At 42.4% G+C, this 21,207-nt stretch overlaps 1 protein-coding gene across 5 annotated transcripts in view; it reads right to left on the bottom strand.

Annotated features, from left to right (window-relative positions):
* GRM8 (glutamate metabotropic receptor 8) overlaps positions 1 to 20,330 on the bottom strand; it is a 766,318-nt gene extending 745,988 nt beyond the window's left edge. For 4 of the 5 annotated variants that reach the window (XM_033958931.1, XM_033958935.1, XM_033958933.1 and 1 more), the window contains exons 1-2: positions 20,177 to 20,330; positions 3,123 to 3,975 (exon numbers count right to left, since the gene is read on the bottom strand). In XM_033958931.1, coding sequence (XP_033814822.1) covers positions 3,123 to 3,632 — 510 coding nt within the window. In that variant the 5' untranslated portion in view covers positions 3,633 to 3,975; positions 20,177 to 20,330. Of the gene's footprint in view, positions 1 to 3,122; positions 3,976 to 19,935; positions 20,015 to 20,176 lie in introns of those variants that run through there. The other variant, XM_033958932.1, reaches the window with a different exon arrangement.
* Positions 20,331 to 21,207: the final 877 nt, after the last annotated feature.

Here is a 21,207-nt window from a genome sequence, read left to right as displayed (position 1 = left end):
TTGATAGGTTAGGTTTAAATGTGAAAAATAAAAGGAATTGACCCCAAAATATCCACAAAGAAGAAAATCCAGAGAAAACAAAAAAAAAACTCTGTGGAGTGACGATGTTCCTAAATGGACTTTATTTGAAAGTGTCAAAGTTCCAAAGGTACACTGAAATCATCCACATAAAATAATTCCATCCACATAAAAATAAATCATCCACATAAGAGCCTTAAAGGACCTAGTCCGCTAGGGATACAGGATCCAACATGGTCCGCATTTCGACAAAAAGTCTTCTTCAGGGGTCCCTGGGGATCCTATAAAGGTGAGTACGTGGGAAACAATTGTGTGGTGAGCCGGAAGTGGGTCCTGTATCCCTAGCGGACTAGGTCCTTTAAGGCTCTTATGTGGATGATTTATTTTTATGTGGATGGAATTATTTTATGTGGATGATTTCAGTGTACCTTTGGAACTTTGACACTTTCAAATGAAGTCCATTTAGGAACATCGTCACTCCAGAGTTGTTTTTTTTTGTTTTCTCTAGGTTTAAATGTGAGCCTTTTTCTGATACAGACATCATAAATTTACAAGACTTATTTTTGGATGGTAAATGGTGGGGTTCCCCAGGGGTCTGTGCTGGGACTGCTGCTTTTTAACATACTTATCAGTGATCTAGAGATGGGAATAACTAATGAGACAATTAAATTTGTTGATGACATAAAGTTGTTAAATCACAAGAGGATTGTGAAAAATAGCAAGAGGACCTTGTAAGACTGGAAGACTGGGCATCAAAATGGCAGATGATGTTGGAAAGAAAAATCTGGACTATAACTACATAATGCAGGGTTCCACGTTAGGAGTCACTGCCCAGGAAAAGGATCTAGGTGTCAACATTGAGGATTTGTTGAAACGCTCAGCTCAATGTGCATTGGTGGCTAATAAAGCAAAAGGAATGTTCGAAATTATCAGGAAAAGAATGGAAAACACATATGAAAATGTTACAATGCCCTTATATCGTTCTATGGTACAGCCACTCCTACAATACTGTATGCAATTATGGTCGCTGTATCTCAAAAAAGATATAGCGTAATTAGAACAGATACAGAGAAGGGCAATGAAAATTATAAAAGGGATGAAACGACTTCTTTATGGAGGAAAGGTTAAAGGGTCAGGGGTAATATAACAGAGGTCTATAAAATGCTGAAGGAATTGAAAGAGTAGATGCGAATTACTTGTTTTTTTTTTCCAAAAATACAAGGACTAGGGGGCATGCGATAAAGATGAGTAGTAGATTTAAAACATAAAACAGGAGAAAATATTTCCTCACACAAAGTAAAATGAAACTCTGGAATTTGTTGCCAGAGACATCACTTAGCTTAGCAGTGTTTAAAAAAGGTTTAGATAATTTCCTAAAAGAGAAGTCCATAGGACATTATTGAGATGGCTTGGGAAAATACATTGCTTACTCCTAGGATAAGCAACATAAAATCTATTTACTACTTGGGATCTGGCTAGGTACTTGGGACTTGAATTGGCCACTGTTGGAAGCAGGATACTGGGCTTGATGGACTTTCAGTCTATCCCAGTATAGCAATTCTTATGTTCTTAAGTTCTTATGTCAGAATGTACCCGAATTTGGGTGCCATATATAGAATTGGGGGGTATATGTTTGAGGGAAAGAACAATAATTTGGGTTGAGAGCATAAGAGTAAGGGGGAGCGAGAGAGAAAGAAAGAGAGAGAGAGAAAGTGGGGAGGTGGAAGTAGAGGAAAGAGTCAATAATGTAGTGCTAAAGATTAAGAAAAATTTGCCACCCTGTACATATATATTCATGAATCCAAGTGAAAACTAACTCCAAATCCTCCTTCCCTCCCCCGCCCCCAAATATGCAGGATCCCTATACTACATCTTTTAAGCAGTAGTAACCAAGTTTCTTCATACCAGAATTTATTCTAAGTCCCAAATTTGGGCTAATTAAGCCAGTGTTTAGATTACTTTTTCAATTTTAAACATGGATACAACTTAATTATAAATTAAAATTTCCCTTTAAGTGGGGTGTTTGACAAAATTTAAATCGCAAGCATAGTGTGAAAGAAACCTTTGGAAAACAAAGCTCAATGTAGAAATATTATCTCAGACACGACTTTCAAAAACAGTTTGGATTCCACTATCATTACCATAGGAACAAGGGGCTACCATTTTTTAAACCATAGATTCAATTTCATAAGAATTGGCATCTGAAGTAAAAAAAAAATCTTTTATAACGAAAACACTGAAATGACTGGTTTCCCCTTTCATCCTCACACCTGTGAATAGTGGCACAATACATAACAAAGGGACTTTCTCCCATATCAAACTGTATCCTACATTGGAAGGGATTTTTTTTTTATATATATCTTTATAAGATTTTTCGAACTACAATTGTGCAACAAGTAATTCATATACATAAAATATCGCAAGACAAGCACAATAAACTTTCAGACATTAACATACAATTAAATTTTCCCCCACCCAATACTCAAATAAAATAAACCCACAATAAACTATCCATATATACCCTGAATCAAATTCCAATGCAACTCCCTTCCCCCACCCCCCACCCACCCTGGATGTGTATGTTTACAAGCCTATAAAATAAAATCAATTATTCTTCCTTACAAAATTTCGCCAATGGCTCCCAAACATCCATAAACTTTCTGTAACGCCCTTGCTGTAAAGCCATAAAACGTTCCATTTTAAAAATGTAACACAGCAATTCCCACCAAAAATTGTAACTTAATCGATCCCAATTCTTCCAATTCCTTAAAATGAGCTGTATGGCAACCCCTCTCATTATAAATAGAAGTTTGTTATTTCTATTAGATATTTGGCTTTTAGCTCTCATCAATGTACCAAATAAAATGGTCCCCTTTAGGTCACTATTGGGTGAGAAATTTACAAACTAGTGTCCCAAAATGGTGAAACATTCATCAAAAACAACAAATAGGAGCACTATAAACTTAAAACCACTTTATAAACAGCCTGGTGTCATATGTTAATGCCACTGGATTTTCCAATATGGAATGAAAATTTTTTTTAAAAGCTATATCTGTAAGACACATCTACATATAAAGAAACCCCCCCCCAAAAAAAAAACTTACCTTAAAAAGTCTTAAAATGTTAGCAACCATGATGGATACAGAACTTGATGCTGCACCTATCACACCTGAAATCTTGTCTGGCTTGGTGAAAATAGGTGGATCTCCATTAGCGCATCTGACATCCGAACCATCTTTTTCTATAAGCGCTTGCACAAAGGTCAAGGACTGCTCCAAAGCATAAGTATCCCTGGAGCAAGTGTCGAGGATGCGCACACCTAGGGTGATGTTAGAAAGTAGGTCAGGATCCTTATTGATTTGATCTATGGCATACAGCATTGCCTCTAACCGGTGGATGCCTTTCTCCTTCTTCAAATCCCCGCAAGGCACGCCTTTGTCTCCTCTTGAATGGACAGGGAAAAGTCCTCCTAGGATGACATCCCCTTCGATTCGGATGGAGTGTGTATTTTCCTGCCCATGGGCCTTCTGCACAATGCTGAGCAGCCAGTACAATTTCGCGGTTAAGAGGATAAAACGAGGGCGCGAGAGAGGTCGTTTTCCTGTGCATACCATTTTCTTCTGAAAAAGTTGTTACAGGATAAGATCCAAGATTTTTTCTTATCAGAAAAGGAGGTGGACCATTTGAAGCAGTAGCTTCTGGAGGCTACCATCAGTACCCACGGAGTAGCAATATAAAAACAGTGTCGGGCAGTAAAGAGGCCAGAGGAATCAACAAGAGCTGTGAAATAGCCTTTATTGTATTGTATCCATGATTGTCAGGGGCTCAGATTGTTGGCACATTTCCTAGGTTTTGAATTGGTGGTCAAAATATGGCTAATAGCTGAAAAAAACAGTCATTTGGTGACAAGCATCTTATCAAATCCTTGTGACTTGCGTTGACGATTATGCTGGTCTCCTGGAAAAACAATGCAGATATGAAATTTAGTAGAACAATTTTCTGCTTTCTTACAGGTATATTTAATTGCGAATTCTAGTTATATACTACAGTGTAATTTTTACTTCTTATTCTGTTAAAAATGCAAAGATGATTCTTCTTGGCCTGCTGTGCAATTGAACACCTGGCTCCACAGCGCTAGAAGACAAGAGATTAATTATACCATCTAAGCGCAAGCAACTCTGAGGTAAAGAAATCTAGGCTACGTCTTAGAAACAGAACTGTTCTTTACGTTGAACACTGCATTCCCATAAATCAGCCATTTCTTCTGGGACAGTAACATATCAAGTGCCTGGAAATACTGATCAATTATTTTCCCCTTTTGCAAATATAAAAACATTTTTATTCATTTAACAGAATCAGTTGTTTTTAGTTGCTATCTGAATACGACATAAGTAAAATACAGTATGTTGCTAATAAATATTTTTCTATTCATGTCAACCATTCTAGAGTCAGGAGTTTTAAAATGTAGAATGAAAGGAGATTAACCACGCTGGCTATCATTCGCTTACGGGGTCAAGTTTAAAACGCCTTTGTTTGTTTTCAAGGTCCCCAGACAAAATGGACCAGAGTATCTACAGAATGTTAGCCATCTACACATCACTGAGGTCTCTAAGGTCCCGTCAGGAAGCATTATTATGTTTATTTTCATTTTTAAAAAATTGCACAAAGTGATATCCACCAGCTAACCTCAGGAGTGACCCCACACTCTAGGAGGTCCTACACCTAGGTCAAGGCTAACATTATTTCAGGGAGCAGGTGAAAGCCTGGTTCTTTTCTCAAATTATTTAATACATATAGCAATTGACTACAGACTGACTTCACACCTGGACTAGCTTGTTGCACTGTAAGGCTCTCAGCCCATAAAGAAGAGAATGATGTGGAGCTATGAAACTTACAAGTCATTCTGCACTTATTGTCTCAATGAAATGAAGTGTCCAGAAAAGTACAGAATTATAAGGTAAGTTAGGGGAGGGTACGGGCACAAACAACCTACCTGGCGAGCTAAGCTGCCAATACTTTTTTGAGACTAAGGTAAGTAAACACTTTCAAGTCTGGGGTTGGCTCACATTATAATTCTGGGTCACATTGTAATTCTGGGTCTAAGGGGAGTACACATTGTAATTCTGGGTCTAGGGGGAGTACACATTGTAATTCTGGGTCCAGCGAGAGAATACACATTGCAAATTGTACTAAAGGAGTTCAAGTAGCCCATGCGGGAATACCCCCACAGGGTACACATATTTCCGAGTCTGGGATAGGAACACACTGTAGTTCTGTGTCTGGGGAGTCCGGGATAGATGCACGTTGTAACTCTGGGTCTAGGGAAAGTACAAAACATGCGAATAATGCTAAAGGTGTTCAAGTAGCTCAAGCGGGAGCATCCCCACTGAGACATAACAAACATACAACATGGAGGGCTATGTACGTAAACGCCCACAGTCTGGGAAACAAGATCCTGGAATTAGAAACAGAAATGAGGAATGCCGACCTGGATGCGGTGGCGATATCTGAGACCTGGCTCACGGATTCCCACGGGTCATACCGGGTTACAACTTGCTTCGCCGGGACAGGGAGGGCAAAATGGGAGGAGGTGTAGCATTATATACTAAAGATGACATTAAGGTCACCAGAATCACAGATGTCCACTACACTGGGGAATTCCTTTGGGTAAATTTGGCCAGAGGCAAGGACAAATGCCTGCATCTTGGCGTAATATACAGACCCCCAAGACAACAGGATGACCTAGATATGGAATTAATCGGAGATATAGAGAATATCACCTTGCGTGGGGACACAGTATTGTTAGGTGACTTCAACTTGCCTGATGTGGATTGGGACACGCTTTCCTCTGCTTCCGGCAGCAGCAGGAGGCTATTAAACTCTATGAAGGGAGCAAGATTCAGGCAACTGGTGTTGGAACCAACAAGGGATCAGGCAATACTGGACCTGATACTTACCAATGGAGAAAGTGTCACAGAGGTCTCGGTGGGCGACACATTGGCCTCCAGTGATCACAACATGGTATGGTTCAATCTCAGGAAAGGTTTCACTAAATCTACCACACTGACCAAGGTCCTCAAATTCAAGGACACAAACTTTAAAGAAATGGGAGACTTCGTTCACCAGGCGCTACAAAACCAAGCAGAAACCGATAATGTGGAAGAAATGTGGTCGACTTTGAAAGCCACCATACAAGAAGCAACAAACCGCTATGTTAAATCAGTAAGTAAACGGCGAAGGAACAATAAGCCACAGTGGTTCTCTGCGGAGATTTCGGACCTCATCAAAGAGAAGAAAAAAGCATTCATCTCTTACAAACAATCAGGGAAACAGGAATCTAGGGAAGTCTATCTGGCCAAGTCAAAAGCCGTCAAAACAGCAGTTAGGGAGGCCAAATTCTGCATGGAGGAGTCTCTAGCGAAGAACATCCAGAAAGGAGATAAATCCTTCTTCAGGTATATCAGTGACAGAAATAAGAACTCAGGCGGGATAGTACGTCTTAGGAAACCAGACGGAGACTATGTAGAAGCGGACTCGGAAAAAGCCCAACTGTTAAATGAATACTTCTGCTCAGTCTTCACCCGCGAGGTGCCAGGACTCGGCCCTCAGCTACAGACAAGGGTTGACGCAGATGACCCGTTTAGTAATTTCGGGTTTACACCCAGCGGTGTCTACTGCGAGCTGTCAAAGCTTAAGGTTAACAAGGCAATGGGGCCTGACAACCTACACCCCAGGGTGCTCAAGGAATTGTGTGATGTCTTGGCGGAACCGCTATCCGCGCTCTTCAATCTCTCCCTTAGTACGGGTAACGTCCCGTTGGACTGGAAGACAGCTAACGTCATTCCACTCCACAAGAAAGGCTCCAAGATGGAGACAGCAAACTATAGACTGGTGAGTCTTACATCAATAGTGTGCAAACTAATGGAAACTCTAATCAAACTCCAATTGGATACGATCCTGAACAAGGAGAATCTACGGGATCCCCGTCAACATGGATTTACTAAGGGGAGATCCTGCCAATCCAACCTGATCAGCTTCTTTGACTGGGTGACGAGGAAGCTGGATGTTGGGGAGTCCCTGGACATCGTATACCTGGACTTCAGTAAAGCATTCAATGGCGTACCACACCGCAGGTTGCTGAGCAAGATGAGTTCTATAGGATTGGGCGACACATTGACAAAATGGGTTGGGAACTGGCTTGGAGGTAGGCTTCAGAGGGTAGTGGTGAACAGCACACCCTCCGAAATGACGGAGGTAATCAGTGGAGTGTCGCAGGGCTCGGTCCTGGGCCCGATCCTATTCAACATCTTTATAAGAGACTTGGCAGAAGGGCTGCGAGGTAAAATAGCATTATTCGCCAATGATGCCAAACTAAGCAATGCAGTGGACAAAAGCACAATAGACATAAATTCAATGTCCGACAACATGATGCACGACCTACTCCTACTGGAGCGCTGGTCTAGGTCCTGGCAACTCAGCTTCAATGCCAAAAAATGCAAAGTCATGCACCTGGGCAGCCATAATCCATGCAAGACTTACACCCTTAATGGCGAGATCCTAACAAGAACTGAAGCAGAACGAGACTTAGGGGTGATCGTCAGTGAGAACATGAAGAGTGCCAATCAAGTGGAGCAAGCTTTATCCAAGGCAAGGCAAATCATAGGTTGCATACGCAGGAGTTTCGTCAGCCGTAAGCCTGAAGTCATTATGCCATTGTATAGATCCATGGTGAGGCCCCACCTGGAATACTGTGTGCAATTCTGGAGGCCGCATTACCGTAAGGATGTGCTGAGACTGGAGTCGGTCCAGAGAATGGCCACCCGGATGGTCTCGGGACTCAAGGATCTCCCGTACGAGGAACGGCTGGATAAGTTGCAGCTGTACTCACTCAAGGAACGCAGAGAGAGGGGTGACATGATCGAGACATTCAAGTATCTCACGGACCGCATCAAGGTGGAAGAAGATATCTTCTTTTTCAAGGATCCCGCGGCAACAAGGGGGCATCCGTGGAAAATCAGGGGCGGGAAACTGCACGGGGACACCAGGAAATTCTTTTTCACTGAAAGGGTGGTTGATCGCTGGAATAGTCTTCCACTTCAGGTTATTGAGGCCAGCAGCGTGCCTGGTTTTAAGGCCAAATGGGATAGACACGTGGGATCTATTCACAGAGAAAGGTAGGGGAGGGTCATTGGGGTGGGCAGACTAGATGGGCCGTGGCCCTTCTCTGCCGTCTATTTCTATGTTTCTATGTTTCTATTTGCATTTCTCTACTTTATCGAGGTCAAATAAGAACTTAAATGATGTTTAATACTTTCCAACCTCATGTAATCTACTGAATTTTACCATTTGGTAATTATATAATGGATTAGTTATGTTTGAATTTTTTGAAAGACATACTTTGGTAAATAGAAATTTTGATGTTTAATTTGGAAATTTTCTTTGAACTTGGAGGGAAATTTTAATTTATTCTCTTTTTTTTAATTCTTTATTTGATTATTCATTATAGTAACAAATATTCACGAATATCCAACAAATTCTGTATACAAGATACAACTTAACATATAAAGGAAATAAATCAACCATGATATAGTCCCACATTATAATGGTCGCCCAGTATTAAGTAAAAAGTAAAAATATATCTATCATTTAACATAGCAGGCATGTAATTGGCCAAGCCGTATAAATAGTATACCATCCTCCAATATATATAAAGTTATTAATAAATATATTATACTTTCAGCAAGTAGTTTCCCTTTAATAAAGTCTTCTAACTGGACTGGTTCAAAAAAGTATACTTATCACTTCCATACAAGACTAAGCATTTGCACGGAAATTTAAGAAAGAATGTAGCTCCAGCTGCTATATTCTCTTATTATTAATGTTCTGATTTTCTGTAATAAAGAAAGAAATAATAAAAAAAAAGAAAAAAGTGCGGAATAACTTGTAAGTTTCATGGCTCCACATCCTTCTCTTCTTGGTTGGGCTGAGAACTTTTCAGCGGCCCCCTCAACTTACTGTACATTGCCATGGGTGAATATCTTCATAAAGAAGGTTAATAAATCCCAATAAATATATAAGAATATCATATTCAACTGTACATATAATTTTTATATACCGCCTATCAAGATTATCAAAGTGGTTTTACAATCAGGTGCTCAAGTATTTTCCCTATCTGTCACGGTGGGCTCATAATCTATCTAACGTACCTGGGGTTATGGAGGACTGAGTGACTTGCCCAGAGTCACAAGGAGTAGTGCAGTGTTTGAACCCACAACCCCCAGGGTGCTGAGGCTATAGCTCCAACCACTTTAGTTTGTCCAGTCTCTAAATCTTAATTACACTTGCCACCTTGTCTACCTACTAAGATGTTTCATTGTATTATATCTATGCTGTTTGCCTGTTGTAATGTGAGCCTACTAAGATGTTGCATTTGTATTATGGTGACATCGAATCATATCTATTACATAAATGTTCTTCCTTACTGCCTATTACTCATATTCTGATTACAATTATCATATTTCTGCTATGTGATTGTTTTAGCCCCTCCTTTACAAAGCCGCGTTAATGTTTTTAGTGCTGGCTGCCACGGTAACAGCTCCGACGCTCATAGAATTCCTATGAGCATCCAAGCTGTTACCGCCACGGCCGGCGCTAAAACGCTAGCGCGGCTTTGTAAAGGAGGGGGGGTTAATGTACTGCAATTTAATTAAAAAAGACATTTATATTTCACTTAAACATGAGTTTGAGGTGCATTATAATAGCAATTTATATAAACCAGAACCAGCCATTACAAGAAATACAAAATTTGTAGTCATCATCCCAGAAACAGATAGAGCAGAAGCAGCAGTTTCCACCATTAAAATATAGAAGGCTATAATTTATTAATGCTAAAACATTCTTGGATATTCACATTTGGAAATATGTTTTATAACCATCCATCATTCATAAACTTCAGCTAACATCTTTAACTAATAAAATACTGAAATCCATAAGATTCTACATTTAACTTAGAAACATGATGCCCATCTAGTCTGCCCATCTGCAGTAACAATTATCTCTTTCTCTCTCCGAGAGATCCCACGTGCCTATCCCAGGCCCTCTTGAATTCAGACACAGTCTCTGTTTCCATCACCTCTTCCAGGAGACTGTTCCATGCATCTACCATCCTTTCTGTAAAAAAGTATTTCCTCAGATTTATCCGGAGCCTATCACCCTCTTAACTTCATCCTATGCCCTCTCATTGCAGAGTTTCCTTTTCAATGAAAGAGACTAGATGTATGCACATTTAATTACGTAGCTATTTAAACATCTTTATTATATTTCCCCAACAATACAAAAAAAAAAAAGCCTAGTATATCAACACATCCTTTATGGTTCCGTTTACTCCTAAATTCTTCAGAAATAACCATGTCTTTTAAAACTGCGAAAGCCTCAAGTAGTTATCCTTCTTAATTTTAAACAGAGACCAAGCAACCTGTGTCTTTTTAGAGAGTACTGTACAATCAATTTTCATTTCTAAATTTGATCTTAATTTTATATAAGAACTATATCTAAAATGTAGAGCCCAATTCTATATACATTTTGAGGTGCATAATTATAATGATAATGATGTTTAAAATTTTGAGCTCCTTGTCGCTATCATTTGCGTTTCTCTACTTTGAGGTTTAAGACTTTCCAACTCAAGTAATCTACTGAATTTACCATTTGGTAATTATATAATGGATTAGTTATGTTTGCAGGGCTACATTTTGGATTTGTAGCTACTTGGAGGGCCGCAGAAAAAAACAGTTAATGTCTTATTAAAGAATTTTGATTGAGGATGCAAAATTGTCATTTCTTTAATAAGGCATTATCTGGTTTTTCTGTGGCCCTCACAGTTAAAGTGTAACATCTTTCCTTTCTCAGAACTGAAACATTTCAATCACTATATTGAAAATAAAAATCATTTTCCCTATTTTTGTTGTCTAGTGACTTTATTTTTCTGTGCTTTTAACTATGGGCCTGTTTTACAAAGCCGCAAGGCAACGGCCCAGAAGCCCTTTAAATCTCTATGGGCTTCGGGGCCGTTACCATGTTGCAGCCGCTAGCGCGGCTTTCTAAAACAGGCCCTATATTTCCAGGGCCTTCTTGTCCATTGACTGTTTTTCTCACAGTCTTCACTTTCTTCCTTGTATCCATCTTTGGCATTAACTTAACATTCAATTTTTCTGCTTTCTTCTCAAAATCTACGTTTCCATGTCTTACCTTCCCTTCATATCTCTCTCTCTCCTTCCCTCCCTACTTCTACGGTCTGACATCTCTCTCCTTCCCTCCTTCCCCCCCCCCCACCACCCATGTAACATTTCTCTTTCCCTTCCTCCTTTCTGCCCCCTGCAGTCCATCTTCCTTCCCTTCCTCCTTTCTGCCCCCCCCAGTCCAACATTTCTCACTCCTTTCCACCAGTCCAACATTTTTTCTCTTCCTCTTGCATGCTTCTCCTCTGATCCTCCTTCCCTCAACCAAACATCTGTCTCTCTCCCATGAGTCCAGCTTTTTACTCTCTGCCCTCTCCCCTTTCCCCAGTGTAACATTTCTCCTTCCCACCTTTCTGTCCTCCCCATCCATCTTGCCCTCTCCATGAGTCCAACACTTTCTGCCTCCTGCATGCTTTCTCTCTCTGTCCTTGCCTCTTCTCTCCGTGGCATCCCTCCTTCGCACGCCCCAACCCAGCTTACTCTCTCCATGTAGCATCTCACCCTCACCTCCAGTGTGCAGCACCTTTCCTTTCCCTCCCTTTCAACCAGATCCAGCAGCACCTCTTCTCCCTTCCTTTTACCTCCCCCTTGTCCAGCAGTACCTGGTCTTTAACATGATCTCTCACATTGGGCAGCAAGAGAGGCTCCGGCATCAACTGACTTGCAACTTCCTGCAGCCATATTGTATGCCGGGACGCCTGCCTTCACGTATCTGCCGGATACGCGAAGGCAGGAGTCCCGGCATATGTGACGACAGCAGGCAGTTGCAAGTCAGCTGATGCCGACGCCAGAACCTCTCTTCCTGCCCAGTGTGAAAGATCGTCAGCTGACTTGCAACTACCTGCTACCGTCGCATATGCCGGGACTCCTGCCTTTGCGTATCTGGCAGCTACGCGAAGGAGTCCCGGCATACGTGACAGTAGCGGGCAATTGCAAGTCAGCCGATGCCGATGCCTCTCTTCCTGACCAGCATGCATGATAGGGTACTAGACCGCAGGCTGAAAAATAGCACCCAGGGTGCCACATGTGGCCCGTGGGCCACGAGTTTGAGAACGCTGCTCTATGTCTTATCTGTCCAAGTTAGATTGTAAATTCTTCCGAGAAGGGATTGTCTATAAATGTCAAAATGTTCAGCGCTGCACACGCCTTTCAGCGCTATATAAGTGATATATAGGAGGAGGAGGAGGAATGTTATGGGCGGGCATCAAGCGGGCTTAAACCTGGACCTCCTGAAGCAATAAAATTTATTTTTTGCACTTGGGGTGGGTCAGTGCAGAGAATAGGCATGTTCTGCGCTAATCAGTTAGCGTAGCTACGTTGCCACATGTTAACCAATTAGCATGGGCTTAGCATTGTGAGCCTTTACCACCTACAAAATTGGTGCATTAAGTGCTCATGCACTAATGGGAAACTGTGGCATGGCCATTAATGCTGGAAATAGAAAAGTCAGCCATTTTATCCAGACAATAAAAATGAGCTTAGCATGTATGAATGACAAGCCTTGGGTTATGGTATGAATGAAGTGCATTTTTTCAGTCCTACCAGACAATGTCATTCTTTTCCTAATCCCTTTTCGTTGTAAATTTTAATTGTGCGCAGCAATAGCAGGTTATCAAATTTTTAAATAAACAAACATAGTGTGGGTCTCCTCAGGCATTTGTTGCAAGCCCATCACTTTGTTTCACTTTTAATTGCTGTGTTGTGCCTGTGGGGTCATTTAGCTGAGGTTCCTGGAGGAAAAGTCCATAGTCTTTGATTGAGACAGACATGGGAGAAGCCACTGCTTGCCCTGCGATCGGTAGCATTGAATGTTGCCACTATTTGGGCTCTGCCAGGTATTGTGACTGGGACTGGGCACTGTGGAAACAGGATACCAGGCTATATGGACCAGCTCAGCAGCTTTTTGAAAATTGACCCTAGAATGTCACATTGGCCAAATATTGCTGAAATTATAACATACTGACTGTTTATACTATAAAAGGAAAAAAGAGCACCATGGCAGTAAAACAAATGACAATCCACCAATGGAGCAGAGAGAACCAGGTCTTCAATCAAATTCAGTCTTTATTGGCAACCATAGAAATAAAACCACAACAGACTCAACAGGGACCATGTTCTGGCCCAAGAAAAAGCCTGCCAGCCAATAGGAGGATTGCTTTGCTTACAGGAAATAGAACCGAGCTGCAAGGGCCTGGGGAAAGGAGAGCCAGTATCTTGGAAGTGAGGAGGGCCATTGAGCAACGGCCACATATTGCTTCTCCACTGCATGTGTTTATTGGATGCTTCACAAGACTCCCGAGGCAGGCTTTCTTGGTCGAAACATGGTCCGTGTCAAGTCTATTGAGGTTTTATTTGAATGGTTGCCAATAAAGATTGAATTTGCTTGAAGACCCGATTCTCTCGTCTCCATTTGCAGATTGTCTTGTTTTGTGCAGCGATTGATACTTTATCCTCTCTGCGAGTAAAATAAATGAGCCATTACCTTCTACTTCCTTTATTGACAAGAAAAAAATACCAGATGTTAACTCGCAAGCTGACACTATCGAAAATTGGGCCCTCCAACAACATTGCCTTCCATGGAAAACTTGTACAGTAGCTGGAAGCATCCATTTTGTATTAACAAAAGCAGAGATTTAAGTGACAGCTTCTCTTGTCTACTCATGATAAGTTAAGTAATACTTGACATTACTGATTGTTCTGCTGCTGAGGAATTTGTTCAGTATTCTATCATATCATCCAGAACTATCTAAAAAAAAAAAAAAAATGAATTCTTTTTAATATCTGCTGTGGCTAAATGTGTCCAGATGTTAGGACACGAGGACTCAAGCATCTTGTGACAATAATTGATAGATGTTCAGCACATCTACAGCCAGAATATTTTCTAGGCCCAGGCCAAACTAGATGGATCACATACGTTTTGTAGCTGTCCTCATCTGTAAATTGGAATGCATTGTCTATGGGTTTACCTGAGGAAGAATTGCAGCACTTACAATGTGATTTAAATGCAGTTGCTAAATTAGGGGCCCTTTGACTAATCTGCAACATGGAACATGGAAATACTGGGACAGACCGAAGGTCCATCAAGCACAGCATCCTGTTTCCAACAGTGACCATCCCAGGTCTCAAGTACCTGACAGAAACCCAAATAGTAGCAACATTCCAGAGCTGATGATGTCATAATGCCTCATTCCACCAATGCCTAAGAACCATCCTCATCAGTGATGTCACAATGGCTTCATTATCTTATACTTGGCTCACATAAGAACATAAGAGTTGTTATACTGGGACAGACCAAAGGTCCATCAAGCCCAGTATCCTGTTTCCAACAGTGACCAACCCAGGTCCCAAGTACCTAGCTAGATCCCAAGTAGAAGGGGCATGGCATCAGAAGGGAGCTGGCATCCCTCCTGCCTATTGGGGGGTCTCCTGTCTGCCACAAGCAGCTGAACTGATCACAGCAGGGGAATTCCCCCCCTCCCCAATCAGGCAGGACTCCCCAAAGCCTGCCGGCTCAGCTGATTGGGGATAAATTTTCCCAGCTTATGGCAGCTGTGGACTGGTTTTAGAATTCTGTGACAAAGAAAGGTGGCTGAAATGTAGGTCACGATTTTCCAGACCTACATTTCAGGCGACTATCTTAGTATGAATTAAGAAGCATTTTGTGTTAGTTTTGCCCATCTCATAGCGCCATTTATAGAATAGCGCTCAGCATGCATTTTTTTCCAGCACATAAATTTGGGCACCATTTACTGACTCTAGACCATGATGCAGGAGTATTTAGATAGATTTTCAGCAGCATTATCCATAGGGTACCACTGAAAATCTATAAATAGAGGACTCTTGTATTTAAGGGCCGATTCTATAAATGGCGCTGCTCACCATGGCCGTCACCATTTATAGCAGCCTTAGGTGTCATTAGTTATCCTAGTGGTAGGCGCCTGTATATTAGGCCAGGGTTTTCCTGGCCGAATTTACTGGTGCCTACCACAGATGCCTAATGAGGCTTAAGTCATGCCACACCTATTCTCTGTCCCTAACCACACCAACTTTTCAAGTGGGCATCATTTGGCATCACTAGAGATCATGTGGAATTCCTCACGCAACTTTAAATTAATTATATATATATATATATATATTACTTTATAACATCTTGGTCAATTACCAAGCCATTTAAACTAATTTAAAAAATTAAGTTTCACATGGATTTCAGCTAGGCATCGCCAGGTGTCACCGATAAGGGCTCTGTTTATAAAATTTCCCCCCTTAATGGCTGCTGATAAGGAGGTAATTCTATAACCCAGACACTAATATTTACATGTAAATTTGCTAAGAATAACTGCATTTACAAGGGGGTGCTAAAAAGTTCTCAGCCCAACCAACCAACTTTCTAAATTCTGAGCATTATTTTGCAGAAACAAAATACTATGTTTTGACACCGTTTCAGATCATTGATTGAACCATGTCCATGTCATTCTCTTCTTGGTTGGGCTGAGAACTTTTCAGCACCCCCTTATAGCGTGAAGAGTTCCAGGGTCTGGTAACCAGAGCTGAGATTGTGATGTCATAATGCTTCATTCCACCAATAAGAGCCAACCTCATCAGTGATGTCAAAATGGCTTTATTGCCTTATACTTGGCTCACTTTTATTACATATGAGGGGGAGCTGAAAAGTTGAGCCCAACCAACCAACTTCTTAAATTCTGAGCATTCTTTTGCCACTGTAGCTGAAAAGAGTGTTATCTTATTTCCCTAAGTGCCAATTTGTAGAAACGAAATTCTATGTTTTGACACCGTTTCAGATCATTGATTGAACCATATCCATATCATTCTCTTCTTGATTGGGATGAGAACCTTTCAGCACATCCCCCCCTCCCCATGCATGCGTATGGGCGCAAAATTCTGCTTAAGCCCTTTTTTCTCCCAGCTTCAGTCTCTTCTTCCCTACCCTAGCATCAAAATAAGTTCCTTTCTCCTAGCTCCAGCCTCCTTCTCAACTTCAGCATCGGCCTCCTTCTCCCAGCCCCATTTCCAGCACTTATAGTATCAAGATCATCCCCAACCCAAACCCCCTTCTCCTACCTGCTCGCAGCATCTAGAACCTCAGCACAGCAGCCATAGTTTGTGCCTTCATTCTCACCACTCTGCTATTCTTCAGCCTGCTCTGCAGCCTGCACCACAGAGGGAACTGAAAGGAGATTCACATTTACATGAGAACATAAGGGTTGCCATACTGGGCTAGACCAAAGGTCCATCAAGATTTTATGATGCTTATCCTAGGAATAAGCAGTGGATTTTCTCAAGTCCATCTTAATATTGGCCTGTGAACTTTTCTTTTAGGAAATTATTCAAACCTTTTTTTAAACTGTGCTAAGCTAACTGCTTCCACCACATTGCAGAGTTTAATTGCACATTTCTTTTAAATCTACTACTTAGTACTTTCACTGCATGCTCCCTATTCCTAGTATTTTTGGAAAGAGTAAACAAGTGATTCGCATCTACCCATTCCACTCCAAACAGTATTTTATAGACCTTTCCCTCATCCTTCCCTCCCCCCCCCCCAAGTGCTAGTGGTAAAATTAGCTTTGAAATGACAGAGTGGGGGGAACAAAGGCACATATTCCCACCACTACAGAGGGTGAACCAGTGAGGAAGACCTATGATGCTCTAAACCAGTGGTTCCCAACACTGTCCTGGAGGACCACCAGGCCAATCAGGTTTTCAGGCTAGCCCTAATGAATATGCATGAGAGAGATTTGCATATAATGGAAGTCACAGGCATGCAAATCTGCTCCATGCATATTCATTAGGGCTAGCCTGAATACCTGATTGGCCTGGTTGTCCTCCAGGACAGGGTTGGGAACCACTGCTCTAAACTTCAGCACTCTGTGTCAGAGCCTCCACCCCTTAAACCAACCCTGATGACTGTTTCATGAAGCTTACGATCTCATAAAAACACATAGACAAATTACACTGAGAAAACATGATAAATAGATAAAACAATATGGTCAGCTGCAAAGTTTGAGGGCTTTTGAAAGTCTCAGCCCTAAGATAGTAGGTGGAATCCAAGGTAGGCACAGTTTAATTAAGATAAAGGCTCAACTACCCAATTACCATAGGTGAATCAGGAAATAAATCTTTACCTTATTAACCCTTTTCATGCATAAGAGGGGTAATTCTATAGCATTATGCCTACATATTTAATGTAGTTCGTTTTCATTTATTTGATGTTATTTTTATTATTGTAAACCACCTTGAACAGTTGTATGCTATAGCAGTATATTAAATTTTAATAAGCAAACATATAGCAGTCTCTTCAATAAAGGAAAGTAGGTGCATAGTTTCCTTTATACACTACTAGCGTAACCAGTGTCACCTGCCAGGGCCACAAGGAGACTGCGGGGGACCGCTGACAGGTGGCAGCACAGACCCTGGCGTGACTCCCAAGGAGGGAGACCCTATAAAACAAATACAGAGCTCTCTAGTTTAGAAAAAAAAAATGCTTCAGACCATTGCAATTCCCCCTTTAATCCACAGTTCAGGCAAAACAACCATCCACAGGCTTTCTGTACTGACTAGTGCTGCCCGATTCAGGAAAAAAAATTTTGATTCGATTCAGCCTATAGAATTGGTTTTTCGATTCGATTTGATTTTCCTTCCCAATTGGGTGTTTTTTTTTTCAAACATCCTGGTGGGTTTATTTTACAGCCTCTTCACCCTCGTTGCCTTCTCCTAACCACACTGGCGCTGTGGTGTAAACAAAATCGACAAACAAAAAAGACTTTTCCTCTCTCTGTTAAATCCTAGCTCACATTTGCGGTCTAACACCAGCTCTGGCAGGATACACATTTCAAATCTGACAAATTGTAATCACAAAACAGAAAATAAGATTATTTTTCCTACCTTTTGTTGTCTGGTCATTATTCAAATCTTGTTTGTCCCAGGCTCTGGTTGTCTTCTGATAACTTACTTGCCAGGGTCTCCTTCTTTCTTCTTTCTCCGTGCTAACCAACTTACTTGCCAGGGTCTCCTTCTTTCTTCTTTCTCTGTGCTAACCATCCACCTGCCATCTCTGTCCTCTGGCATCTTTCCTTTTTTTCGTCTCCCTCCACAGATCCACCTTCTCTTAACTACCTTTTCATCCAGCATTTCTCCTCCTTCCCCACCACCCCAGGGTCCACCGACTCTCCCTTTCTTTTCTCAACTACCCTCCTATCCAGTAACTCTATCCCCCCTCCACACCATCCCTTGTGTCCAACTTCTCTCCCTTTCTGTTCCTTCCCTCCCTAAATCCCATTGTGCATCATCTCTCTTCTTCTCCTCTATTTTTAGACCCATTATTTCTTCCCCCCAAAGTCCAGCATATGCACGTCTCTTTGAACCCCCCCTTCCCTCCCTCCATGTACTTCTACACCAGGGCCCCCTCCCTTGAAGGTTTGTCCCCCCTGAAGGCCTGCACCCCATCCCTGAAGGCCTGCCTGTCCCCCTGAAGGTCTGTTTCCCCCTTGAAGGCCTGTCCCCCCTCCCTTAAAGGCCTGTCCCCCTTCCTTAAAGGCCTGTCCCCCCTCCCTTAAAGACCTGTCTGTTCCCCCTAAAGGTCTGTCCCACCCCCCACACCGAAGGACTGCTCACACCCCGCCCCTCCCCTGGAAGGCCTGAGAGTTCCTCCTGGCCTCCCACTGGTGTACGACTTCCTCCCTGGCCTTCCCGCACCCATTTACCTTTGAAGAGTAGCCTGCACAGAAGATTGCAGCATTTGTGATGTCTGCAAACAGCTTCGGAGCCGTTTCCTGTGCCATGGTCCCACCCCTCCTCTGATGTCAGAGGAGGGGCGGGACCGCGGCAGAGGAAACAGCTCGAAACTGTTTGCAGACATCGCTAACGCTGCGATTTTCTGTGCAGGCTACTCTTCAAAGGTAAATGGGTGCGGGGAAGCCAGACGCCAAGGGGGGGGGGAATCGGATGTCAGGGGGGAACTGGACAGCAGCACTTCACGACTGACCCTCCCCCCTCACCCTCTAAAGCAGGTGCAGCAGCGGCCGGCCAGCCAGCAAGAGCAGCGCTGCCGCTCCTGCTTTAGAGGGCGAGGGGGGAGGGTCAGCCGAATCGGGAAGCCGATTTTTTGTTATTTTAAATCGATTCGAATCGATTCACCCAAAGTGAATCGGTGAACCGATTCGAATCGTGAATAGGGCAGCACTAGTACTGACTGCTACTCAATTTCAATAGTTCCACAGTGAGTAAAGAAAAAAATCAAAACTATTCCACTGGCTTTTACTCCAATATCTACCAGTTCACAGCAGCCAGTTTGTATTCCTAAAAATTCAAGCACTTTTCCCAGGTAAGTAACACAGAGTTCAAGATAATGTCCTGGGCAGCTTTATACAGTTCCAAACAAGGAAAGATAAAAAAACAATTCCTCTCCGCTTTATAGAGACCTGGGCTTTGGTTAACTCAGTCCTTCTATTCACCAGCAGTTCTCAAAAAAAAAAAGCCTCATAGAACCACAGTATTCTTTCTCTCATTACATTACAGTTCAATTCTATTGCCTCACTAGGCCATGGCAGCAACTCTGGGAACTGGGACAGAATTGCTGGGTTCACTCTAACAAACAGCTTTTAACAAGCACCCTCAAAATCCCTACCCGAGAATTAGGTGAACCCTGCCCCTCAATTCTGGAACTCACTTTGTTGCCGTAATCCACCTCAGTTCCAAGGCACACTAGCTTTCTCAATGCTCAGTCCAAGCTGGTGCACAGCAAATCAATCAGGGCTGTGCACAGCTCTATTACTGCTCCAGCCCAGCCCCCACTATGTGCAACAAAAAAGAAACTTTTCCAATACAGTTCCTTGGTAGTTACTTCATTTAGCAAAGTGTCCCAACAAAATATCCGAAGAAAATCACTGGCAAGAAACTGCCAAACTCACCTCCATTTGTTCTGGGTCAGCTCCAGGCATTTCAAATGCTGCTATTTCCATACTTTCTTCTGGGGCTTACAGCTCTGGAGTACTCTGAGATTCAGGGCCTTCCCACTCCATTGGCTTCTGCTTGGTGCCTTGCCCTTGCCTGGCCAGAAGAGTCCTATCTGCCAGGTCTTCCTGAGCTGCCTGCTTCACACTCTTTTAAACTGTTAAAGCCACTCCCTAGCTTCAATGGCTGGGGGCACAGGTTTGCATGCTCTCTGGCTCCCTCTCAGTTCACTAGGCATATTACAGTTTGGGAACTGGCTGCACTTTCTATAGGAACTTGCTCTCCTGACAGATTCTGGCTCATGGATGGGTTCTGGGTCAGAGTCAAGCTCATTTCCTTCAGGATAGGCAGCCCTGACTTCTGAAGCCTCTGAGGCTCTATATTCAGCTGGTTTCCTGCCTCTGGGAACCGGTTTAGTAATGGACTTAACCATGACAGTTTCATCACTAGGGATGGAAATGTCACAGGTGCTTAGACACATGCGCATATGTTTGGTATAGAGCTGGCTTAAGTGTTTGTACCCAATTGCTGGTGATACACACATAGGGCCAGATTCTATAAATGGCATTCAAAAGTCTCCTTTCACCGGTGATGCATCAAAAGCACGGAGGACAGTAGCGCGTTGACAATCCTGTGCCGACATTTTCGCACAGGACAAAAATGTGCGCTGCTGCTTCCGCCGCTTTGAGGCCTTCCCTTTTGTGCTGTAAGGGGGGCGTGGGGGGAAAAACCCCCACTACACTTAGAAGTCCCCCACTATTTATTTATTTATTTAGATTTTTATCCCGTCCTCCCAGTAGCTCAGAACGGCCTACAAGCAAATATTCACAGTGGAGTACATTTGGACAATACAAAGACTATACAGTAGTTTAAATACAAGGACTATACAGCAATTTAAGTAGAAGTTTAGAATGGAGAAGAGAGGGTAGAGGGGAGGGGGGTTTAAGGGGGGTGAGGCGTAGACTGTGGTTGAATTTTAGTCGAAGAG

Source organism: Geotrypetes seraphini, chromosome 9 (assembly GCF_902459505.1).
Source record: "Geotrypetes seraphini chromosome 9, aGeoSer1.1, whole genome shotgun sequence".
Lineage (NCBI taxonomy): Eukaryota > Metazoa > Chordata > Amphibia > Gymnophiona > Dermophiidae > Geotrypetes > Geotrypetes seraphini.
The sequence above is the reverse complement of the archived record's forward strand: the minus strand, read 5'-3'. Positions and strand labels throughout refer to the sequence as shown.